This window comes from Entelurus aequoreus, linkage group LG17 (genome assembly GCF_033978785.1).
Source record: "Entelurus aequoreus isolate RoL-2023_Sb linkage group LG17, RoL_Eaeq_v1.1, whole genome shotgun sequence".
Classification (NCBI taxonomy): domain Eukaryota; kingdom Metazoa; phylum Chordata; class Actinopteri; order Syngnathiformes; family Syngnathidae; genus Entelurus; species Entelurus aequoreus.
This window is the reverse complement of record NC_084747.1, coordinates 2367857-2391010: the sequence shown is the minus strand read 5'-3', so window position 1 is coordinate 2391010 and position 23154 is coordinate 2367857. Positions and strand designations below refer to the sequence as shown.

Below are 23154 nucleotides of genomic sequence, written 5' to 3'. Positions count from 1 at the left end.
CACAAACCTTCCTAACTGTTAGAAAGTCTACTGTTTAATATGTTTGTGTTTATGCTTCACTGATGAGAGTATTTGGCAAGCGCCAGTTTGTCCAACTAATTTCGTCAGTCCTTGAACCCACCGTAGTTGTGTGGACTCATCAGCCCTGCATGCCATATTGCGGAAATAAAACCCCCCAAAAACTGTAAACATAGAGTGTGAAAGTCTCACCAAACTCTAATGCTCTCATCGCCTTCTTCATCTTCACTCTTTGAACTCCTGAGAAGTACACGATATATGTTAATGTTGTGTTTTCAACAAATCAATTCACACAAAACCCACCCTGTCCCTCCTCCTCTCATTCCCAAAAGCAATATGACATTTGAAAGTTCTGTCTCTCTCTCTCCTTTCTCCTCTCCTTCTTTCTTTCTGTAGCAGCGTTAACTTTCTCCTTTGCAATCTGATGTTACTTGGGATCTCAAATAAATATTTAAAAAATATCTTAGCTTTCTCTGGACAATTCTCTATTGAATAGGAACAATTTAAAAACAATAAAAAAACTATAAAACTGTGCATGGAATTCTGACAAAAAGTCTCTGTTCACCAAAACTGCAAACTCCACATAACCAAATGATATTCAGACTGGTTGGATCTGGTTTCTAGTTTATTAAAGTGGTTCTTAAAAAGTGGAACACAATCTCACTAAGGAGCTAAAAAGTTGCTTCCAAAAGAATCGTGTAAAAGTCTTACCTCTTTTTAGTTCTATCAGCACTCGGAGTCCGTTTGTCCTCTTTTCCACGCTTCCTCCCATGGCTGCAAGTTACACAATAAAAATCATCAATTCAGAGATTGCTCCAAAACAACTTGCATGTTGCATTTCTTAACAAAACCAAAGCGGTGGTCGGCAACCTGCGGCTCTTTAGCGTCGCCCTAGTGGCTCCCTGGAGATTTTTCAAAAATGTATGAAAATGGGAAACGATGGATGAAATAAAAAATGTTGTTTGAATATGGTTTCTGTAGGAGCACAAACATGACACAAACCTTCCTAATTGTTAGAAAGTCTACTGTTTAATATGTTTGTGTTTATGCTTCACTGATGAGAGTATTTGGCAAGCGCCGGTTTGTCCTACTAATTTCGTTAGTCCTTGAACCCACCGTAGCCTGCATGGCATATTGCGGAAATAAAACCCCCCAAAAACTGTAAACATAGTGTGTGAAAGTCTCACCATACTCTAATGCTCTCATCGCCTTCTTCATCTTCACTCTTTGAACTCCTGAGAAGTACACAATAAATGTTAATGTTGTGTTTTCAACAAATCAAGTCACACAAAACCCACCCTGTCCCTCCTCCTCACATTCCCAATAGCAATATGACATTTGAAAGTTCTCTGTCTCATTCTCTCTCTCTCTCTCTCTTCTTTTTCCTCTCCTTCTTTCTTTCTGTAGCAGCGTTAACTTTCTCTTTTCCATTTGCATTCTGATGTTACTTGGGACCTCAAATAAATACTTCAAAAATATCTTAGCTTTCTCTGGACAATTCTCTATTGAATAGGAACAATTCAAAAACAATAATAAAAACTATAAAACTGTGCATGGAATTCTAACTATAAGTCTCTGTTCACCGAAACTGCAAACTCCACATAACCAAATGATATTCAGACTGGTTGGATCTGGTTTCTAGTCTATTAAAGTGGTTCTTAAGAAGTGGAACACAATCTCACTAAGGAGTTAAAAAGTTGCTTCCAAAAGAATCGTGTAAAAGTCTTACCTCTTTTTAGTTCTATCAGCACTCGGAGTCCGTTTGTCCTTTTTTCCACGCTTCCTCCCATGGCTGCAAGTTACACAATAAAAATCATCAATTCAGTGATTGCTCCAAAACAACTCGCATGTTGCATTTCTTAACAAAACCTAAGCGGTGGTTGGCAACCTGCGGCTCTTTAGCGTCGCCCTAGTGGCTCCCTGGAGCTTTTTCAAAAATGTATGAAAATGGGAAACGATGGATGCAATTACATTTTGTGTTTGAATATGGTTTCTGTAGGAGCACAAACATGACACAAACCTTCCTAACTGTTAGAAAGTCGACTGTTTAATATGTTTGTGTTTATGCTTCACTGATGAGAGTATTTGGCAAGCGCCGGTTTGTCCTACGAATTTCATTAGTCCTTGAACCCACCGTAGTAGTGTGGACTCATCAGCCCTGCATGGCATATTGCGGAAATAAACCCCCCAAAAAACTGTAAACATAGTGTGTGAAAGTCTCACCATACTCTAATGCTCTCATCGTCTTCTTCATCTTCACTCTTTGAACTCCTGAGAGGTACACAATAAATGTTAATGTTGTGTTTTCAACAAATCAATTCACACAAAACCCACCCTGTCCCTCCTCCTCTCATTCCCAAAAGCAATATGACATTTGAAAGTTCTCTGTCTCATTCTCTCTCTCTCCTTTCTCCTCCCCTTCTTTCTTTCTGTAGCAGCGTTAACTTTCTCCTTTGCAATTTGATGTTACTTGGGATCTCAAATAAATACTTCAAAAAGATCTTAGCTTTCTCTGGACAATTCTTTATTGTATAGGAAAAATTCCAAAACAATATTAAACTATAAAACTGCATGGAATTCTGACTAAAAGTCTCTGTTCACCAAAACTGCAAACTCCACATAACCAAATGATACTCAGACTGGTTGGATCTGGTTTCTAGTTTATTAAAGTGGTTCTTAAAAAGTGGAACACAATCTCACTAAGGAGCTAAAAAGTTGCTTCCAAAAGAATCGTGTAAAAGTCTTACCTCTTTTTAGTTCTATCAGCACTCGGAGTCCGTTTGTCCTTTTTTCCACGCTTCCTCCCATGGCTGCAAGTTACACAATAAAAATCATCAATTCAGTGATTGCTCCAAAACAACTCGCATGTTGCATTTCTTAACAAAACCAAAGCGGTGGTCGGCAACCTGCGGCTCTTTAGCGTCGCCCTAGTGGCTCCCTGGAGCTTTTTCAAAAATGTATGAAAATGGGAAACGATGGATGAAATTACATTTTGTGTTTGAATATGGTTTCTGTAGGAGCACAAACATGACAACAAACCTTCCTAACTGTTAGAAAGTCTACTGTTTAATATGTTTGTGTTTATGCTTCACTGATGAGAGTATTTGGCAAGCGCCGTTTTGTCCTACTAATTTCGGCAGTCCTTGGACCCACCATAGTTGTGTGGACTGTGACGCAACAATTTGTTTACATGTACAACTTTCTCAGATGCTGCCACAGAAAGACGTGTTTTATTTCACTCCTTCTTTGTCTCATTTTGTCCACCAAACGTTTTATACTGTGCGTGAGTGCACAAAGGTGAGCTTTGTTGATGTTATTGACTTGTGTGGAGTGCTAATCAGGCATATTTGCTCAGTGTATGACTGCAAGCTAATCCATGCTAACATGCTATTTAGGCCAGCTGTTTGTACATATTGCATCATTATCCCTCGTTTGTAAGTATATTTGAGCTCATTTAATTTCCTTTACTTATGTCGTCTGTGTATTTAATTTATATTTGCTTGAGGTGGCGACTTGTCCAGGGTGTACCCAGCCTTCCGCCCGAATGCAGCTGAGATAGGCTCCAGCAACCCGTGCGACCGCAAACGGGACAAGCGGTAGAAAATGTATGGATGGATGTCTCATGACACATTATCTGCATGTAATATTGGCTGCATTTCTGATAGTTGTTTGTGTGCCATGTTGTTCCAGACCACAGCAAACGTCACCCAGCTTGCAAAGATTGTAATAAATCCATTAAAAGACAGCATGCCATTTCCTTTAACTTGGACACACACATCTATACCTTTGGCCATTCTAAGCTAGTCATTTCCAGGAGTTATCTCACCCTCTGAAAAGGCCCTGCTTTACTAATGTTGTAAAAATGTGTAGAATAAATATTACATTTCAATATTTCTGTCAATGAAGATTTGCATCAACCTGCGACACATAGTCATTTTGATAGTAGGCTAATATAGCTAATATAGACACATCATTTGTTGTCTTTATTAAAACACTTATATAAGACTTTTAAAGTCATTTTGATAGTAGGCTAATATAGCTCATATAGACACATCATGTGTTGTTTTCATTATAACACTTATATAAGGCTTTTCATTTTTGCGGCTCCAGACAAATTTGCTTTTTGCATCTTTGGCCCAATATGGCGCTTTCAACATTTTGGGTGGCCGACTCCTGGCCTAAAGACACATTTTACAGAGGTGTCCAAAGTGTGGCCCATAAGCAGACCACTAATGATTACATTCATCAGCCCTGCATGGCATATTGCGGAAATAAACCCTCCAAAAAACTGTAAACATAGAGTGTGAAAGTCTCACCAAACTCTAATGCTCTCATCGTCTTCTTCATCTTCACTCTTTGAACTCCTGAGAGGTACACAATAAATGTTAATGTTGTGTTTTCAACAAATCAATTCACACAAAACCCACCCTGTCCCTCCTCCTCTCATTCCCAAAAGCAATATGACATTTGAAAGTTCTCTGTCTCATTCTCTCTCTTCTTTCTCCTCTCCTTCTTTCTTTCTGTAGCATTAACTTTCTTCTTTGCAATCTGATGTTACTTGGGATCTCAAATAAATACTTTAAAAATATCTTAAGCTTTCTCTGGACAATTCTTTATTGTATAGGAAAAATTCCAAAACAATATTAAACTATAAAACTGCATGGAATTCTGACTAAAAGTCTCTGTTCACCAAAACTGCAAACTCCACATAACCAAATGATATTCAGACTGCTTGGATCTGGTTTCTAGTTTATTAAAGTGGTTCTTAAAAAGTGGAACACAATCTCACTAATGAGCTAAAAAGTTGCTTCCAAAAGAATCGTGTAAAAGTCTTACCTCTTTTTAGTTCTATCAGCGCTCGGAGTCCGTTTGTCCTTTTTTCCACGCTTCCTCCCATGGCTGCAAGTTACACAATAAAAATCATCAATTCAGAGATTGCTCCAAAACAACTCGCATGTTGCATTTCTTAACAAAACCAAAGCGGTGGTCGGCAACCTGCGGCTCTTTAGCGTCGCCCTAGTGGCTCCCTGGAGCTTTTTCAAAAATGTATGAAAATGGGAAACGATGGATGAAATTACATTTTGTGTTTGAATATGGTTTCTGTAGGAGCACAAACATGACACAAACCTTCCTAACTGTTAGAAAGTCTACTGTTTAATATGTTTGTGTTTATGCTTCACTGATGAGAGTATTTGGCAAGCGCCGTTTTGTCCTACTAATTTCGGCAGTCCTTGGACCCACCATCGTTGTGTGGACTGTGACGCAACAATTTGTTTACATGTACAACTTTCTCAGATGCTGCCACAGAAAGACGTGTTTTATTTCACTCCTTCTTTGTCTCATTTTGTCCACCAAACGTTTTATACTGTGCGTGAGTGCACAAAGGTGAGCTTTGTTGATGTTATTGATTTGTGTGGAGTGCTAATCAGGCATATTTGCTCAGTGTATGACTGCAAGCTAATCCATGCTAACATGCTATTTAGGCCAGCTGTTTGTACATATTGCATCAATATGCCTCGTTTGTAGGTATATTTGAGCTCCTTTAATTTCCTTTACTTATGTCGTCTGTGTATTTAATTTATATTTGATTTAATTGGCGACTTAAATTTTAACATTTCTGTCAATGAAGATTTGCATCAGCCTGCGACACGTAGTCATTTTGATAGTAGGCTAATATAGCTAACATGACACAAACCTTCCTAACTGTTAGAAAGTCTACTGTTTAATATGTTTGTGTTTATGCTTCACTGATGAGAGTATTTGGTGAGCGCCGTTTTGTCCAACTAATTTCGGCAGTCCTTGAACTCACTGTAGTTTCTTTACATGTACATGTTATTGACTTGTGTGGAGTTCTAATCAGGCATATTTGCTCAGTGCAGGACTGCAAGCTAATCGATACTAACATGCTGTTTAGGCCAGCTGTTTGTACATATTGCATCATTATGCCTCGTTTGGGGGTATATTTGAGCTCATTAAATTTCTTTACTTATGTTGTCTGTGTATTTAATTTATATTTGCATGTCTCATGACACATTATCTGTATGTAACACTGGCTGCATTTCTGATAGTTGTTTGTGTGCCATGTTGTTCCAGACCACAGCAAACGTTACCCAGCTCGCAAAGATTGTAATAAATCCATTAAAAGAAGACAGCATGCCGTTTCCTTTAACTTGGACACACACATCTATACCTTTGGCCATTGTAAGCTAGTCATTTCCGGGAGTTATCTCACCCTCTGAAAAGGCCCCGTTTTACTAATGTTGTAAAAATGTGTAGACTAAATATTACATTTCAACATTCCTGGCAATGAAGATTTGCATCAGCCTGTGACACGTAGTCATTTTGATAGTAGGTTAAAGGCCTACTGAAAGCCACTACTACCGACCACGCAGTCTGATAGTTTATATATCAATGAGGAAATCTTAACATTGCAACACATGCCAATACGGCCGGGTTAACTTATAAAGTGACATTTAAAACTTCCCGGCTGAAACGTCGCGGTATGATGACGTATGCGCGTGACAAAGTCAGAGTAACGGAAGTTATGGTACCCCGTAGAATCCTATACAAAAAGCTCTGTTTTCATTTCATAATTCCACAGTATTCTGGACATCTTTTGCAATTTGTTTAATGAACAATGAAGGCTGCAAAGAAGACAGTTGTAGGTGGGATCGGTGTATTAGCAGCGGACTACAGCAACACAACCAGGAGGACTTTGTTGGAGCGCTAGCCGCGCTAGCCGCCGACCTCACCTTGACTTCCTACGTCTCCGGGCCGCCAAACGCATCGGGTGAAGTCCTTCGTCCTTCTGCCGATCGCTGGAACGCAGGTGAGCACGACTGTTGATGAGTAGATGAGGGCTGGCTGGCGTAGGTGGAGAGCTAATGTTTTTAGCATAGCTCTGTGAGGTCCCGTTGCTAAGTTAGCTTCAATGGCGTCGTTAGCACAGCATTGTTAACCTTCGCCAGCCTGGAAAGCATTAACCGTGTATTTACATGTCCACGTTTTAATAGTATTGTTGATTTTCTATCTATCCTTCCAGTCAGGGGTTTATTTTTTTGTTTCTATATGCAGTTAAAGCACGATGCTATCACGTTAGCTCATAGCTAAAGCATTTCGCCGATGTATTGTCGTGGAGATAAAAGGCACTGAATGTCCATTTGGCGTTCTCGACTCTCATTTTCAAGAGGATATAGTATCCGAGGTGGTTTAAAATACAAATCCGTGATCCACAATAAAAAAAGGAGAGTGTGGAATCCAATGAGCCAGCTTGTACCTAAGTTACGGTCAGAGCGAAAAAAGATACGTCCATCACTGCCTCTCAAGTCCTTCACTGTAACGTTCCTCATCTACGAATCTTTCATCCTCGCTCAAATTAATGGGGTAATCATCACTTTCTCGGTCCGAATCTCTCTCGCTCCATTGTAAACAACGGGGAATTGTGAGGAATACTAGCTCCTGTGACGTCACGCTACTTCCGCTACAGGCAAGGCTTTTTTTTATCAGCGAGCAAAGGTTGCGAACTTTATCGTCGATTTTCTCTACTAAATCCTTTCAGCAAAAATATGGCAATATCGCGAAATGATCAAGTATGACACATAGAATGGATCTGCTATTCCCGTTTAAATTTAAAAAAAAAATTTCAGTAGGCCTTTAATATAGCTTATATAGACACTTACGTCATGTGTTGTCTTCATTGTAACACTTATATAAGACTGTTAAAGTCATTTTGATAGTAGGCTAATATAGCTAATATAGACACTTACATCATGTGTTGTCTTCATTATAACACTTATATAAGGCTTAAAATCTTTGCGGCTCCAGACAAATGAGCTTTTTGTATCTTTGGCCCAATATGGCGCTTTCAAGATTTTGGGTTGCCGACTCCTGGCCTAAAGACACATTTTACAGAGGTGTCCAAAGTGTGGCCCATAAGCAGACCACAAACGATTACATTCATCAGCCCTGCATGGCATATTGCGGAAATAAAACCCCCAAAAAACTGTAAACATAGTGTGTGAAAGTCTCACCATACTCTAATGCTCTCATCGTCTTCTTCATCTTCACTCTCTGAACTCCTGAGAGGTACACAATAAATGTTAATGTTGTGTTTTCAACAAATCAATTCACACAAAACCCACCCTGTCCCTCCTCTCATTCCCAAAAGCAATATGACATTTGAAAGTTTTTTGTCTCATTCTCTCTCTCTTCTTTTTCCTCTCCTTCTTTCTTTCTGTAGCAGCGTTAACTTTCTCCTTTCCATTTGCATTCTGATGTTACTTGGGACCTCAAATAAATACTTCAAAAAGATATTCGCTTCCTCTGGACAGTTCTATATTGAATAGGAAACATCCCAAAACAATATTGGAATAACCAAATGATATTCAGACTGGTTGGATCTGGTTTCTAGTCTATAAAGCTGTTCTTACAAAGTGGAACACAATCTCACGAAGGAGCTAAAAAGTTGCTTCCAAAAGAATTGTGTAAAAGTCTTACCTCCTTTTAGCTCTATCAGCACTCGGAGTCCGTTTGTCCTCTTTTTCACACACATACATACAGAGAGAGATGTAAACTAAAGCAGCTACCTCAGTCACAGCGAGGCATGCTGGGAACAAGGAAGAAGAAAGGAATGTTGAATACGCTCTCCCAAGCACCACTATATAGCCTCCACCTAGCAGGTTGACTGTCCCCAACAACCTACGTGCCCAACATATAGTCCTGGAGGCGGCATGGGGGTTGCTGTTGCGCCCGCTTAGTTGACCTTTTGAGCTGGTGGTGCCGGGATGCTCGGGGAACATTCTTCCAGTCGAGTCCCTTTCTCGGGCGTCAGGAGAGGTTGGTATGGAACCAGCCGATTACGGTAGGGTACTACCACTAGGTTCCGTTTTCGCAGTCGCACCCAGTTCACCAGGTCATAGAGTCTGTCGAGGATGGTACATGGTCCCACCCAGTGGCTCAATAGATTTAAAGATAGTCCCTTCTTCCTCTCCGGGCAGTCTACCCACACCTTTGTCCCCACCTCTGCAGCGGGTGTCGTAAGCTCTCTACAGGCGTCTCATCGACGGTCTGTCGGGCCAAGTGGTGCACCTTTCGCAGTCTACCGTAGTAGTCTAAGGCCAGGTTCGCTATCCACCTCTGGCTCTGGCGGAGGCCCAAACACCAAGTCGACAGGCGTGCAGAGTTCTAGTCCTAACATCAAGGCTGCCGGGGTGCACTACAATGATTACTGGACTGCTGTCCGATATGCCCACAAGACCAGCAGCAGGCTCAGGTCCCAGTCCTTCTGCTGGCGGCTGGTAGAATCGACAAGCTGATTGGCCAGGGTGCGGTTGAAGCGTTCTACTGGGCCATCACTCTGGGGATGCAATGGTGTTGGCTGGTTCTTCTTTATCTCCAAGCGCTGGCAGACCTCAGAGCTGTGGAGCTCCTCTGGTGTGCCGAATTTGCACAACAAATCTCATTGATCGGCACTCTGGTCAGGGATGGCGTAGGCTTGGGGCCACTTGTTGAAGTAATCAATTGTGACCAGGACCTAACGGTTCCCTCGCTTTGTGACCCGGACTTCAACAGCCACCTGTTCCATGAGTGCCCCCACCTGCCCTCAGTGTAAAAATATTCAGTGCAGAAATATTTCTTGCTTCGAAACCTAAGACCCACTTCTGGTGACTTAAAGGCCTACTGAAATGATTTTTTAAAATTTAAACGGGAATAGCAGATCCATTCTATGTGTCATACTTGATCATTTCGCGATATTGCCATATTTTTGCTGAAAGGATTTAGTAGAGAAAATCGACGATAAAGTTCGCAACTTTTGCTCGCTGATTAAAAAAAAGCCTTGCCTGTAGCGGAAGTAGCGTGACGTCACAGGAGCTAGTATTCCTCACAATTTTCCTTTGTTTACAATGGAGCGAGAGAGATTCGGACCGAGAAAGTGATGATTACCCCATTAATTTGAGCGAGGATGAAAGAATCGTAGATGAGGAACGTTACAGTGAAGGACTTGAGAGGCAGTGATGGACGTATCTTTTTTCGCTCTGACCGTAACTTAGGTACAAGCTGGCTCATTGGATTCCACACTCTCCTTTTTCTATTTTGGAACACGGATTTGTATTTTAAACCACCTGGGATACTATATCCTCTTGAAAATGAGAGTCGAGAACGCCAAATGGACATTCAGTGCCTTTTATCTCCACGACAATACATCGGCGAAATGCTTTAGCTACGAGCTAACGTGATAGCATCGTGCTTTAACTGCATATAGAAACAAAAAAAATAAACCCCTGACTGGAAGGATAGATAGAAAATCAACAATACTATTAAACCGTGGACATGTAAATACACGGTTAATGCTTTCCAGGCTGGCGAAGGTTAACAATGCTGTGCTAACGACGCCATTGAAGCTAACTTAGCAACCGGACCGCACAGAGCTATGCTAAAAACATTAGCTCTCCACCTACGCCAGCCAGCCCTCATTTGCTCATCAACACCCGTGCTCACCTGCGTTCCAGCGATCGGCAGAAGGACGAAGGACTTCACCCGATGCGTTTGGCGGCCCGGAGACGTAGGAAGTCAAGGTGAGGTCGGCGGCTAGCGCGGCTAGCGCTCCAACAAAGTCCTCCTGGTTGTGTTGCTGTAGTCCGCTGCTAATACACCGATCCCACCTACAACTGTCTTCTTTGCAGCCTTCATTGTTCATTAAACAAATTGCAAAAGATGCCCAGAATACTGTGGAATTATGAAATGAAAACAGAGCTTTTTGTATAGGATTCTACGGGGTACCATAACTTCCGTTACTCTGACTTCGTCACGCGCATACGTCATCATACCGCGACGTTTCAGCCGGGAAGTTTTAAATGTCACTTTATAAGTTAACCCGGCCGTATTGGCATGTGTTGCAATGTTAAGATTTCATCATTGATATATAAACTATCAGACTGCGTGGTCGCTAGTAGTGGCTTTCAGTAGGCCTTTAAGACTGAAGCAATCCATCCTGTTTCAGAACCAGCCATTAAGGTGTCAAGTTTGCAGGTGAAGTTTTCTGCACAGTTTTCTGCACTGAATTTGTTTAGACTAAATTATTACACACAGGCTACGAGTGAAGCTACACAGGGCTAGGAGGGACGACGGAATCACCTACACAAGCTACGCGAGGCGAGAGTATACACCAGACTTTAGAGCAATCAGCACTGCTGTGCAAGTAGTTAGTGTGTGAAAATCTCACCATACTCCAAAGCTCTCATCGTCTTCTTCATCTTCACTCTTCTTTGAACTCCTGAGAGGTACACAATAAATGTTAATGTTGTGTTTTCAACAACTTAATTCACACAAAACCCACCCTGTCCCTCCTCCTCTCATTCCCAAAAGCAATATGACATTTGAAAGTTCTCTGTCTCATTCTCTCTCTCTCTTCTTCTTCCTCTCCTTCTTTCTTTCTGTAGCAGCGTTAACTTTCTCCTTTGCAATCGGATATTACTTGGGATCTCCAAAAAGATACTTTAAAAAGATCTTATCTTTCTTTGGACGATTCTTTATTTAATAGGAAAAATTCCAAAACAATAAAAAACTATCAAACTGTGCATGGAATTCTGACTAAAAGTCTCTGTTCACCAAAACTGCAAACTCCACATAACCAAATGATATTCAGACTGGTTGGATCTGGTTTCTATTTATTAAAGTGGTTCTTAAGAAGTGGAACACAATCTAACGAAGGAGCTAAAAAGTTACTTCCAAAAGAATCGTGTAAATGTCTTACCTCCTTTTATTTCTATCAGCACTCATAGTTCGTTTGTCCTCTTTTTCACGCTTCCTCCCATGGCTGCAAGTTACACAATAAAAATCATCAATTCAGTGATTGCTCCAAAACATTTCTTAACAAAACCAAAGCGGTGGTCGGCAACCTGCGGCTCTTTAGCGTCGCCCTAGTGGCTCCCTGAAGCTTTTTTTTTTTAAAAAAAGATGTTTTCTTTGAATATGGTTTCTGTAAGATGACAAACATGACGCAAACCTGCCTAGTTGTTAGAAATCCCACTGTTTATATTCAACATGCTTCACTGATGAGAGTTTTTGGCCAGCGCCGTTTTGTCCTACTAATTTCAGCTGTCCTTGAACTCACTGTAGTTTGTATACATGTACAACTTTCTCCGATGCTGCCACAGAAATACATGTTTTATGTCACTCCTTCTTTGTCTCATTTTGTCCACCAAACATTTTATACTGTGCATGAAGGCACAAAGGTGAACTTTGTTGATGTTATCGACTTGTGTGGAAAGCTAATCAGACATATTTGGTCAGCGCATGACTGCAAGCTAATCGATGCTAACATGCTATTTACGCTAACTGTATGTACATATTGCATCATATGCCTCGTTTGTTGGTATATTTGAGCTCATTTAATTTCCTTTACTTATGTCCTCTGTGTATTTAATTTATATTTACATGTCTCATGACACATTATCTGTATGTAACACTGGCTGTATTTCTGATAGTTGTTTGTGTGCCATGTTGTTCCAGACCACAGCAAACGTTATCCAGCTTGCAAAGATTGTAATAAATCCCTTAAAATAAGACAGCCTGTCGTTTCCTTTAACTTGGACACACACATCTATACCTTCGGCCATTCTAAGACAGTCATTTCCAGGAGTTATCTCACCCTCTGAAAAGGCCCCGTTTTACTAATGTTTTCCAATGTTGTAAAAATGTGTGGAATAAATATTACATTTCAACATTTCTGTCAATGAAGATTTGATAGTAGGCTAATACAGCTAATATAGACACTAACATCATTATTTTGCGGCTCCAGACAGATTAGCTTTTTGTATTTTTGGTCCAATATGCCTTGAATGGGTCAATTTTTATTGATTAATCATTTAAAGCAATTAGTTGTTTTTTTAAAACCTATTAAATTCTTGGGGTCCAAAAGGGCCCCACTTGTAAAAGTGTTAAAAATAAGTCATGCTTCATTTGAAATTTGTATTACTTTGAGATCAACTTCCGATCTATCCGTCGATTGTATGTTTTTATGGTTTTTAATGCCCTTTTGACATCAAAAAAAGTTTGTTTTGTATGGCAAAAACACCAAATTTGAAAAGTTTCCCACAAAAATATTACAAAGTGGAATATTTGATGTGAAATAACTGGAGCCTTGTATAGGTCACTAATTCATCACATTGTTGATTTTGATTGATTATGAGCAATGACACTTTTAAAGAAAAAGACACTATTGTGTGTTATTAGAGCCAACCTTGCAACTTGTTCTCATTGCATTTCACCTTTTATTTCACTTGTTTTCTTCATAAAGTGCTGCGGGCCACACTTTAGACACCCCTTCTTTACATCATAAAAAAAAGAAGAGGCTATGTTTGAATGTACGCACTTCCGTACTTGTATTACTCGCCAATACGTGTGCTCGGTACACACGGTGTACTATCTACACCAGGGGGTGTCAAAACGTACAGGTTCAATCCGGCCCGCGATATGAGTTTGCTAAGTATAAAAATGAGCCGACATTTTTGAATGAAAGAAACTGCTGTTCTAAATGTGTCCACTAGATGTCGCAATAGCAATTATTTGTATCTTTGTAGATTATGCTACATATGTAAAAAAATAATAAAAAACACATGATGTTAGTGCACCAGTTGTGGAAAATGAGCAAACGACACAAATAACATCCTGTAATTAGATTTTTATATATATATTTTTTTATCTTTATAGATAGAAAATGAACACCAATGAGTTGACTGATAAACATGATCACATAATTTATTCAGAAAGTATAAGTAACGACAAATACAGATAGAATACTATTAACAGCAACATGTATGGTAAGTGTACAAACCCCGTTTCCATATGAGTTGGGAAATTGTGTTAGATGTAAATATAAACGGAATACAATGATTTGCAAATCCTTTTCAAGCCATATTCAGTTGAATATGCTACAAAGATGTTGTTCAAACTCATAAACATTTTTTTTTTGGCAAATAATCATTAACTTTAGAATTTGATGGCAGCAACACGTGACAAAGAAGTTGGGAAAGGTGGCAATAAACACTGATAAAGTTGAGGAATGCTCATCAAACACTTATTTGGAACATCCCACAGGTGAACAGGCTAATTGGGAACAGGTGGGTGCCATGATTGGGTGTAAAAGTAGATTCCATGAAATGCTCAGTCATTCACAAACAAGGATGGGGCGAGGGTCACCACTTTGTCAACAAATGCCTGAGCAAATTGTTGAACAGTTTAAGAAAAACCTTTCTCAAGCAGCTATTGCAAGGAATTTAGGGATTTCACCATCTACGCTCCGTAATATCATCAAAGGGTTCAGAGAATCTGGAGAAATCACTGCACGTAAGCAGCTAAGCCTGTGACCTTCCATCCCTCAGGCTGTACCGCATCAACAAGCGACATCAGCGTGTAAAGGATATCACCACATGGGCTCAGGAACACTTCAGAAACACACTGTCAGTAACTACAATTGGTCGCTACATCTGTAAGTGCAAGTTAAAACTCTCCTATGCAAGGCGAAAACCGTTTATCAACAACACCCAGAAACGCCGTCGGCTTCGCTGGGCCTGAGCTCATCTAAGATGGACTGATACAAAGTGGAAAAGTGTTCTGTGGTCTGACGAGTCCACATTTCAAATTGTTTTTTGGAAACTGTGGACGTCGTGTCCTCCGGACCGAAGAGGAAAAGAACCATCCGGATTGTTCTAGGCGCAAAGTGTAAAAGGCAGCATGTGTGATGGTATGGGGGTGTATTAGTGCCCAAGACATGGGTAACTTACACATCGGTGAAGGCGCCATTAATGCTGAAAGGTACATACAGCAACATATGTTGCCATCCAAGCAACGTTACCATGGACGCCCCTGCTTATTTCAGCAAGACAATGCCAAGCCACGTGTTACATCAACGTGGCTTCATAGTAAAAGAGTGCGGGTACTAGACTGGCCTGCCTGTAGTCCAGACCTGTCTCCCATTGAAAATGTGTGGCACCTAAAATAGCACAAGGGAGACCCCCGGACTGTTGAACAACTTAAGCTGTACATCAAGCAAGAATGGGAAAGAATTCCACCTGAGAAGCTTCAAAAATGTGTCTCCTCAGTTCCCAAACCTTTACTGAGTGTTGTTAAAAGGAAAGGCCATGTAACACAGTGGTGAACATGCCCTTTCCCCAACTACTTTGGCACGTGTTGCAGCCATGAAATTCTTAGTTAATTACTATTTGTAAAAAAAAAAAAAATAAAGTTTATGAGTTTGAACATCAAATATGTTGTCTTTGTAGTGCATTCAGTTGAATTTGCAAATCATTGTATTCCGTTTATATTTACATCGAACACAATTTCCCAACTCATATGGAAACGGGGGGTGTATTTTCAGGATGTGCTAGTTCTATTTCTAAACAATGTGAGCCATCTGAAGGTGTCTTTATTTTTAAGTTATCGTGCAGTGATTTTACTAGTCCGCCCCACTTGGGAGTAGATTTTTATGCATGTCTGATCTACACTAAGCCGAAAAACTACATTTGGACATTTTGTACACTTACCTTGGATGACGACCACAATGATGACTTTGCCTCCTTTTTTCCATTTTGAAGCAGGTGAATGTCGACCACTCGATGGTTGAATCACCTTTCTAGGCTTGTGGACGGCAACATCCGGGTACTGGCGGCCCACTTCGCGCCAGGCATACTAAAACTAAGTAAGATACTTACTACACTAGCGACATACTTACTGTATGCGGTAAGTCATATCCTTACCAAGACATTTATTATATGTACAAAGTAAAATACTAAGTGCACGCACTAGAAACCGCCGAGACTCAACCACACGTGACGTGCTGACGCCATGACGTCATTTCACGACGCCTTTCAAAAGGCGTATGTGCGTGTCAAGTGCGTTGTGACAAACACACAGGGCCCGCTCTAAGGTCAAAATAACAAGAACTACCGGTAAGTGTGTACAAACACGGTGGAATAACCGAGCAACTGTCTTTATCAGAAGGAACAAAACAAACGGCCGCCATTAGCGTTGCGAGTTACCGCCTTTACTTCTACACATGCGCAGTAGAACCATCCTTTCCAGCATAAGAGCACGTACAGATTCCAACAACTACCAGCTGTCACTATGGCAACATAAATAAATACAATTCAGATTGGGACACGCCCTCCCCGCGTAAAGCAGGCAAAGGGGTCGTAAATAAAGGCGGGCTCATTACTACTCTGCCTCTTTTGTAGGTTGTTTGCAAATTGTGGCACCGGAAGTTTCACTACAAAATAAATGAAAAATATAACACTTTAAATTTGAAAAGGTTTTGTCACGTGAGTGTGTTGTCATGGTGATCAGCGTCTTCTCCTTTTAATTTTCCTGAGGGAAGTCTCCTGAAGGAATCAATAAAGTACTATCTATCTATTCCTGGCTGGATGTGAATAATATGGATGTGTGTGTGTGTGTGTGTGTTCTTGTATTTCTACCCTTAAGACGTCAACAATGAAAAGTGTCTTCCATATGAGGAGGTGTGAACAAGTGATGCCATAAATCATGGTCCCAATATCATTGCATCTAATGCAGTGGTCCCCAACCCTTTTGTAGCTGCGAACCGGTCAACGCTTGAAAATTTGTCCCACGGACCGGTGGGGGGTGGGGGTAGGGGGTGTATTTAAAAAAAATAATAATAATAATAATTTTTTTTTTTTTTTTTTTTTTTTTCCATAAATAAATACAATCATGTGTGCTTACGGACTGTATCCCTGCAGAATGTATTGATCTATATTGATATATAATGTATATATTGTGTTTTTTATGTTGATTTTATTTAAAAAAAAAAAAAAAAAAAAATTTATTTTTTTGGTTGGGGACCACTGATCTAATGGAGAGCCAAATACTAGAGTCTGTGAACATTGCTCCAAAGTCAGGATTTTTTTTGTTGATTTAATGTGCATACAAAGGTAAACATTGACAGGTGCAAAGGCAGCAATATATGATAAAACAAGACAACAGCTAAAAAAGGACTTACCTATTCATCCCCGAAAAAAGCCGCCAGGTGAACGACTGATTGTACGACTTCCGGTGCTGACGTAAGACAACCCGCGTATGTGACCGTAAGATGAACAAATACACTACGTTACTAAGACTATGGTGGCCATTAACAGTTAGCTTCTACAGCTGGGTTGTCCAAAGTGCGGCACAGGGGCCATCTGTGGTCCGTGACTCCTTTGTCATCGACCTTAAGCACATTACAAAAAAACAAAAAATAGAGATCTCGTTTGCACCCCTGGTGGTGAAATCCATCAAAATGAAGGTGGTGCCAAAAAGGAGGGATTTTTCAAATCGACTGTGTGTCGCTTTTAAAGGTGCTCTGGCTCTGGTCAACATATGAAATAACAAGTGTGTGTAAAAAAAATTGAAGTGCTCCCCCTCTGGCCAACATATGTAATAACACGTGTCTGTAAGAAATTGAAATGACAAAATTAATTACAATGAATAAATAAATTTGTATATAATTGATGTGGAGGGTCACATGAAATGATTTTGAGGGTCACATAAAATGATGTAGAGGGTCACATAAAATGATTTTGAAGGTCACATAAAATGATGTAGAGGGTCATATAAAATGATTTTGAAGGTCACATAAAATGAAGTGGAGGGTCACATAAAATGATGTAGAGGGTCATATAAAATGATTTTGAAGGTCACATAAAATGAAGTGGAGGGTCACATAAAATGATGTAGAGGGTCATATAAAATGATTTTGAAGGTCACATAAAATGAAGTGGAGGGTCACATAAAATGATGTAGAGGGTCATATAAAATGATTTTGAAGGTCACATAAAATGAAGTGGAGGGTCACATAAAATGATTTTGAGGGTCACATTAAATGAAGTGGACGGTCACATAAAATGATTTTGAAGGTCACATAAAATGAAGTGGAGGGTCACATAAAATGATTTTGAGGGTCACATAAAATGATGTAGAGGGTCATATAAAATTATTTTGAAGGTCACATAAAATGAAGTGGAGGGTTACATAAAATGATTTTGAGGGTCACATTAAATGAAGTGGAGGGTCACATAAAATGATTTTGAAGGTCACATAACATGAAGTGGAGGTCACAAAAAAATTATTTTGAAGGTCACATAAAATGAAGTGGAGGGTCACATAAAATGATTTTGAGGGTCACATTAAATGAAGTGGAGGGTCACATAAAATGATTTTGAAGGTCACATAAAATGAAGTGGAGGTCACAAAAAAAAGATTTTGAAGGTCACATAAAATGATGCAGAGGGTCACATAAAAAGATTTTGAGGGTCACATAAAATGAAGTGGAGGGTCACATAAAATGATTTTGAAGGTCACATAAAATGAAGTGGAGGTCACAAAAAAATTATTTTGAAGGTCACATAAAATGATGTAGAGGGTCACATGAAATGATGTAGAGGGTCATATAAAATGATTTTGAAGGTCACATAAAATGAAGTGGAGGGTCACATAAAATGATTTTGAAGGTCACATAAAATGAAGGGGAGGTCACAAAAAATTATTTTGAAGGTCACATAAAATGAAGTGGAGGGTCACATAAAAAGATTTTGAGGGTCACATAAAATGAAGTGGAGGGTCACATAAAAAGATTTTGAGGGTCACATAAAATGAAGTGGAGGGTCACATGAAATGATTTTGAGGGTCACATAAAATGATGTAGAGGGTCACATAAAATGATGTAGAGGGTCACATAAAATGATTTTGAAGGTCACATAAAATGATGTAGAGGGTCATATAAAATGATTTTGAAGGTCACATAAAATGAAGTGGAGGGTCACATAAAATGATTTTGAGGGTCACATAAAATGAAGTGGAGGTCACAAAAAATGACGCGGAGGGTCACATGAAATTATTTTGAGGGTCACATATAATGATGTGGCGGGTCACATAAAATGACATGGAGAGTCACATGAAATTATTTTGAGGGTCAAATTAAATTAAGTGGACGGTCACATAAAATGATTTTGAAGGTCACATAAAATGATTTTGAAGGTCACATAAAATGAAGTGGAGGGTCACATAAAATGATGTAGAGGGTCACATAAAATGATTTTGAAGGTCACATAAAATGATGTGGCGGGTCACATAAAATGACATGGAGGGTCACATGAAATGATTTTGAGGGTCAAATTAAATTAAGTGGACGGTCACATAAAATGATTCTGAAGGTCACATAGGGTCACACCCCTTGCACACACCCCACGCTAAAATCGGGCTAAAAGTCTGAAATTGAAAAAAAAAACAACCAAAAAATATTTGAATTTGAAAAAGAAAGCTTTGAGGAGCTGTAAAAAACAGAAGCGCCATCATCAAAATATATGAAAGTGAAACATTACAATTAAGAATGAATACAAATGAATTGTTAGTGTGATTTAAAATGATATGCAGCCTAAAAATGATGTTTGCACTTATTTGTATTGTATTTATTTGTCCAATGTCCACATCAAAAGTTGAACATTTAGCTCAAAGTCCACCGAGGGTCGGCCGTGTGATTGCGGGTCCAGTCTGGCCAGTCTGACGTCAGACGACGTGACTTCTCTAGCATTCATTCTTTGGCATTCCAAGGAGGCGGGGCTTCCCGCTCCCCTGCTCCCTGATAGGGCGCACCTCTCACACGTCACTCACGCCCGCCTCTCTGATTGGCTAAAGCTAAAAAAAAGCAGAGCCCCGCCCCCACATGAAGCCACCTGTCTCCTGATGTGGAGTCAGCGAGCCGAGGACCAATCAGAGGCCAGCTTTTTGACAGGCAACTTCCGCGTCGGGGTAGTGTTTAAGACTATTAACGTTGCTGAGAACGGGTGTTTAAAACTGTGACACGACGTCCTTCACCAACAGGATTCAAATATCGCACCCTAAACATAGTAAATAGTGGTAATAGTAACAGATAAACGATGAATCGAGGAGAAAATAAGAAGTCCTGAAACGCTACTGTAGATTTTGGCAACACTTTTAAACGCTCCCTCACGTTGGACGTCGTGCACGCCCTCTCTCGCCGGCCGACTTTTCCTTGACAGCCGCACGGAGGCTGCATCCAGTCCGGCTCTGCTCGCTGTCAGCCCGCCTAGCTTAGCGTACTAGCTCGGTAGCAAACATGTCCAAAGACACGGAAGGAAAGAGCGAGAAGATCATGGACATGGAGAGCAAGGTCCTGTGGTACCCGGACTCCAAGAGGGACACACAGATGGACAAGTTCAGGATGCAGGTCAATGCGGAACATGGGCTTCACCTGGGTCAGTCTGTCAATACACAACAATATTCATCTTTAATGCTGCATTTACTTTGCTCTGACTGCTTAGTGCAAAATAAGTAGGTTAGTGCTTGAATGCAAGGACATACTGCACAATAAATAGTTTATAGTGCTACATAAGTATTATGGTGCTTGAAAACTAGGATATACTGCAAAATAATGATCTTTTAGTGCTAAATAGGTAGGTTATAGTGCTTGAAAACTAGGATATACTGCAAAATAATGATCTTTTAGTGCTAAATAGGTAGGTTATAGTGCTTGAAAACTAGGATATACTGCAAAATAATGATATTTTAGTGCTAAATAAGTAGGTTAGTGCTTAAATGCAAGGACATACTGCAAAATAAATAGTTTATAGTGCTACATAAGTATTATGGTGCTTGAAAACTAGGATATACTGCAAAATAATGATATTTTAGTGCTAAGTAGATTATAGTGCTTGAAAACTAGGATATACTGCAAAATAATGATCTTTTAGTGCTAAATAAGTAGGTTAGTGCTTAAATGCAAGGACATACTGCAAAATAAATAGTTTATAGTGCTACATAAGTATTATGGTGCTTGAAAACTAGGATATACTGCAAAATAATGATCTTTTAGTGCTAAATAGGTAGGTTATAGTGCTTGAAAACTAGGATGTACTGCAAAATAATGATCTTTTAGTGCTAAATAAGTAGGTTAGTGCTTAAATGCAAGGACATACTGCAAAATAAATAGTTTATAGTGCTACATAAGTAGATTGTAGTGCTTGAAAACTAGGACATACTGCAAAATAAATAGTTTATAGTGCTACATAAGTAGATTGTAGTGCTTGAAAACTAGGATATACTGCAAAATAATGATCTTTTAGTGCTAAATAAGTAGGTTATAGTGCTTGAAAACTAGGATATACTGCAAAATAATGATCTTTTAGTGCTAAATAAGTAGGTTATAGTGCTTGAAAACTAGGATATACTGCAAAATAATGATCTTTTAGTGCTAAATAAGTAGGTTATAGTGCTTGAAAACTAGGATATACTGCAAAATAATTATCTCATTGTGCTACATAAGTAGATTAAAGTGCTTGAAAACTAGGATATCTTGCAAAATAATTTTCTTATAGTGCTAAATAAGTAGGTTATAGTGCTAAACAAGCACCAACCAGGATATACTGCAAAATAAATAGCTTATAGTGCTAAATAAGTAGGTTAGTGCTTAAATGCAAGGACATACTGCACAATAAATAGTTTATAGTGCTACATAAGTTGATTATGGTGCTTGAAAACTAGGATATACTGCAAAATACTGATCTTATAGTGCTACATAAGTAGGTTATAGTGCTTGAAAACTAGGATATACTGCAAAATAATGATCTTATAGTGCTACATAAGTAGATTATAGTGCTTGAAAACTAGGATATACTGCAAAATAATTATCTCATTGTGCTACATAAGTAGATTAAAGTGCTTGAAAACTAGGATATCTTGCAAAATAATTTTCTTATAGTGCTAAATAAGTAGGTTATAGTGCTAAACAAGCACCAACCAGGATATACTGCAAAATAAATAGCTTATAGTGCTAAATAAGTAGGTTAGTGCTTAAATGCAAGGACATACTGCACAATAAATAGTTTATAGTGCTACATAAGTTGATTATGGTGCTTGAAAACTAGGATATACTGCAAAATAATGATCTTTTAGTGCTAAATAAGTAGGTTATAGTGCTTGAAAACTAGGATATACTGCAAAATAATGATCTCATTGTGCTACATAAGTAGATTAAAGTGCTTGAAAACTAGGATATACTGCAAAATAATGATCTTTTAGTGCTACATAAGTAGATTAAAGTGCTTGAAAACTAGGATATACTGCAAAATAATGATCTTTTAGTGCTAAATAATTAGGTTATAGTGCTTGAAAACTAGGATATACTGCAAAATAATTATTTTATAGTGCTAAATAAGTAGGTTATAGTGCTTGAAAACTAGGATATACTGCAAAATAATTATTTTATAGTGCTACATAAGTAGATTATAGTGCTTGAAAACTAGGATATACTGCAAAATACTGATCTTATAGTGCTACATAAGTAGATTATAGTGCTTGAAAACTAGGATATACTGCAAAATAATGATCTTATAGTGCTACATAAGTAGATTATAGTGCTTGAAAACTAGGATATACTGCAAAATGATATGTGATATCACTGACCATTTACCTGTTTTTACTTTATATGACTGTCATCTCAAGAAAACCAAAGACACTGAGGCAAAAATCTCTAAAGGAATAACAACTGAGGAAACAATCTGTTCCCTAAACCAGTGGTCCCCAACCACCGGGCCGTGGCCCAGTACCGGTCCGCGGACCGATTGGTACCGGGCCGCACAAGAATTTATAAAAAAAAAAAAAAATGAAATCAACATAAAAAACACAATATATACATTCTATATCAATATAGATCAATACAGTCTGCAGGGATACAGTCCGTAAGCACACATGATTGTATTTATTTCTGTAAAAAAAAAAAAAAAAAATTTTTTTTTTAAAATACACCCCCCCCCCCCCCCCACCAGTCCGTGGGACAAATTTTCAAGCGGTCCACAGCTACAAAAAGGTTGGGGACCACTGCCCTAAACAATAGTTTAGCAGTTCAGGAGAACCAAATGTGGACAGTGCTTATTGTCATTTCTTAGACATCTTTACTGCCCTGCATAATAAACATTGCCCCGTGAAAGAATATTTTATATAAGGAAAAAATAAAAATAGCCCTTTGATCACAAAAGGGATAATTAATGCCTGTAAAAAGGAAAACAATCTCTACAAACTTTTCATCAAAATAAAAACAAAAGAAGTCGAACGACGATACAAGAAGTACAA

General features: G+C 39.1%; 2 protein-coding genes across 2 annotated transcripts in view; one reads left to right on the top strand and one right to left on the bottom strand.

Annotated features, from left to right (window-relative positions):
- Window positions 1–644: 644 nt before the first annotated feature.
- LOC133631824 (pre-mRNA-splicing factor 38B-like) lies at window positions 645–16159 on the bottom strand. The gene is made up of 11 exons (XM_062023985.1): window positions 15561–16159; window positions 11771–11833; window positions 11240–11290; window positions 8049–8096; window positions 4855–4917; window positions 4335–4382; window positions 2766–2828; window positions 2242–2289; window positions 1748–1810; window positions 1206–1253; window positions 645–792 (listed from the first exon to the last, which is right to left on the bottom strand). Exons 1-11 carry the CDS (start codon window positions 15602–15604, stop codon window positions 726–728), a joined length of 606 nt encoding a protein of 201 aa, XP_061879969.1. The 5' UTR covers window positions 15605–16159; the 3' UTR covers window positions 645–725.
- A 3657-nt stretch (window positions 16160–19816) lies between these two features.
- Window positions 19817–23154, top strand: part of aacs (acetoacetyl-CoA synthetase) — a 77087-nt gene continuing 73749 nt past the window's right edge. Inside the window, exon 1 of the mRNA XM_062024380.1 lies at window positions 19817–20282. Within this exon, the coding sequence (XP_061880364.1) occupies window positions 20144–20282 (139 nt within the window). The 5' untranslated portion in view covers window positions 19817–20143. The remainder of the gene's footprint in view (window positions 20283–23154) is intronic.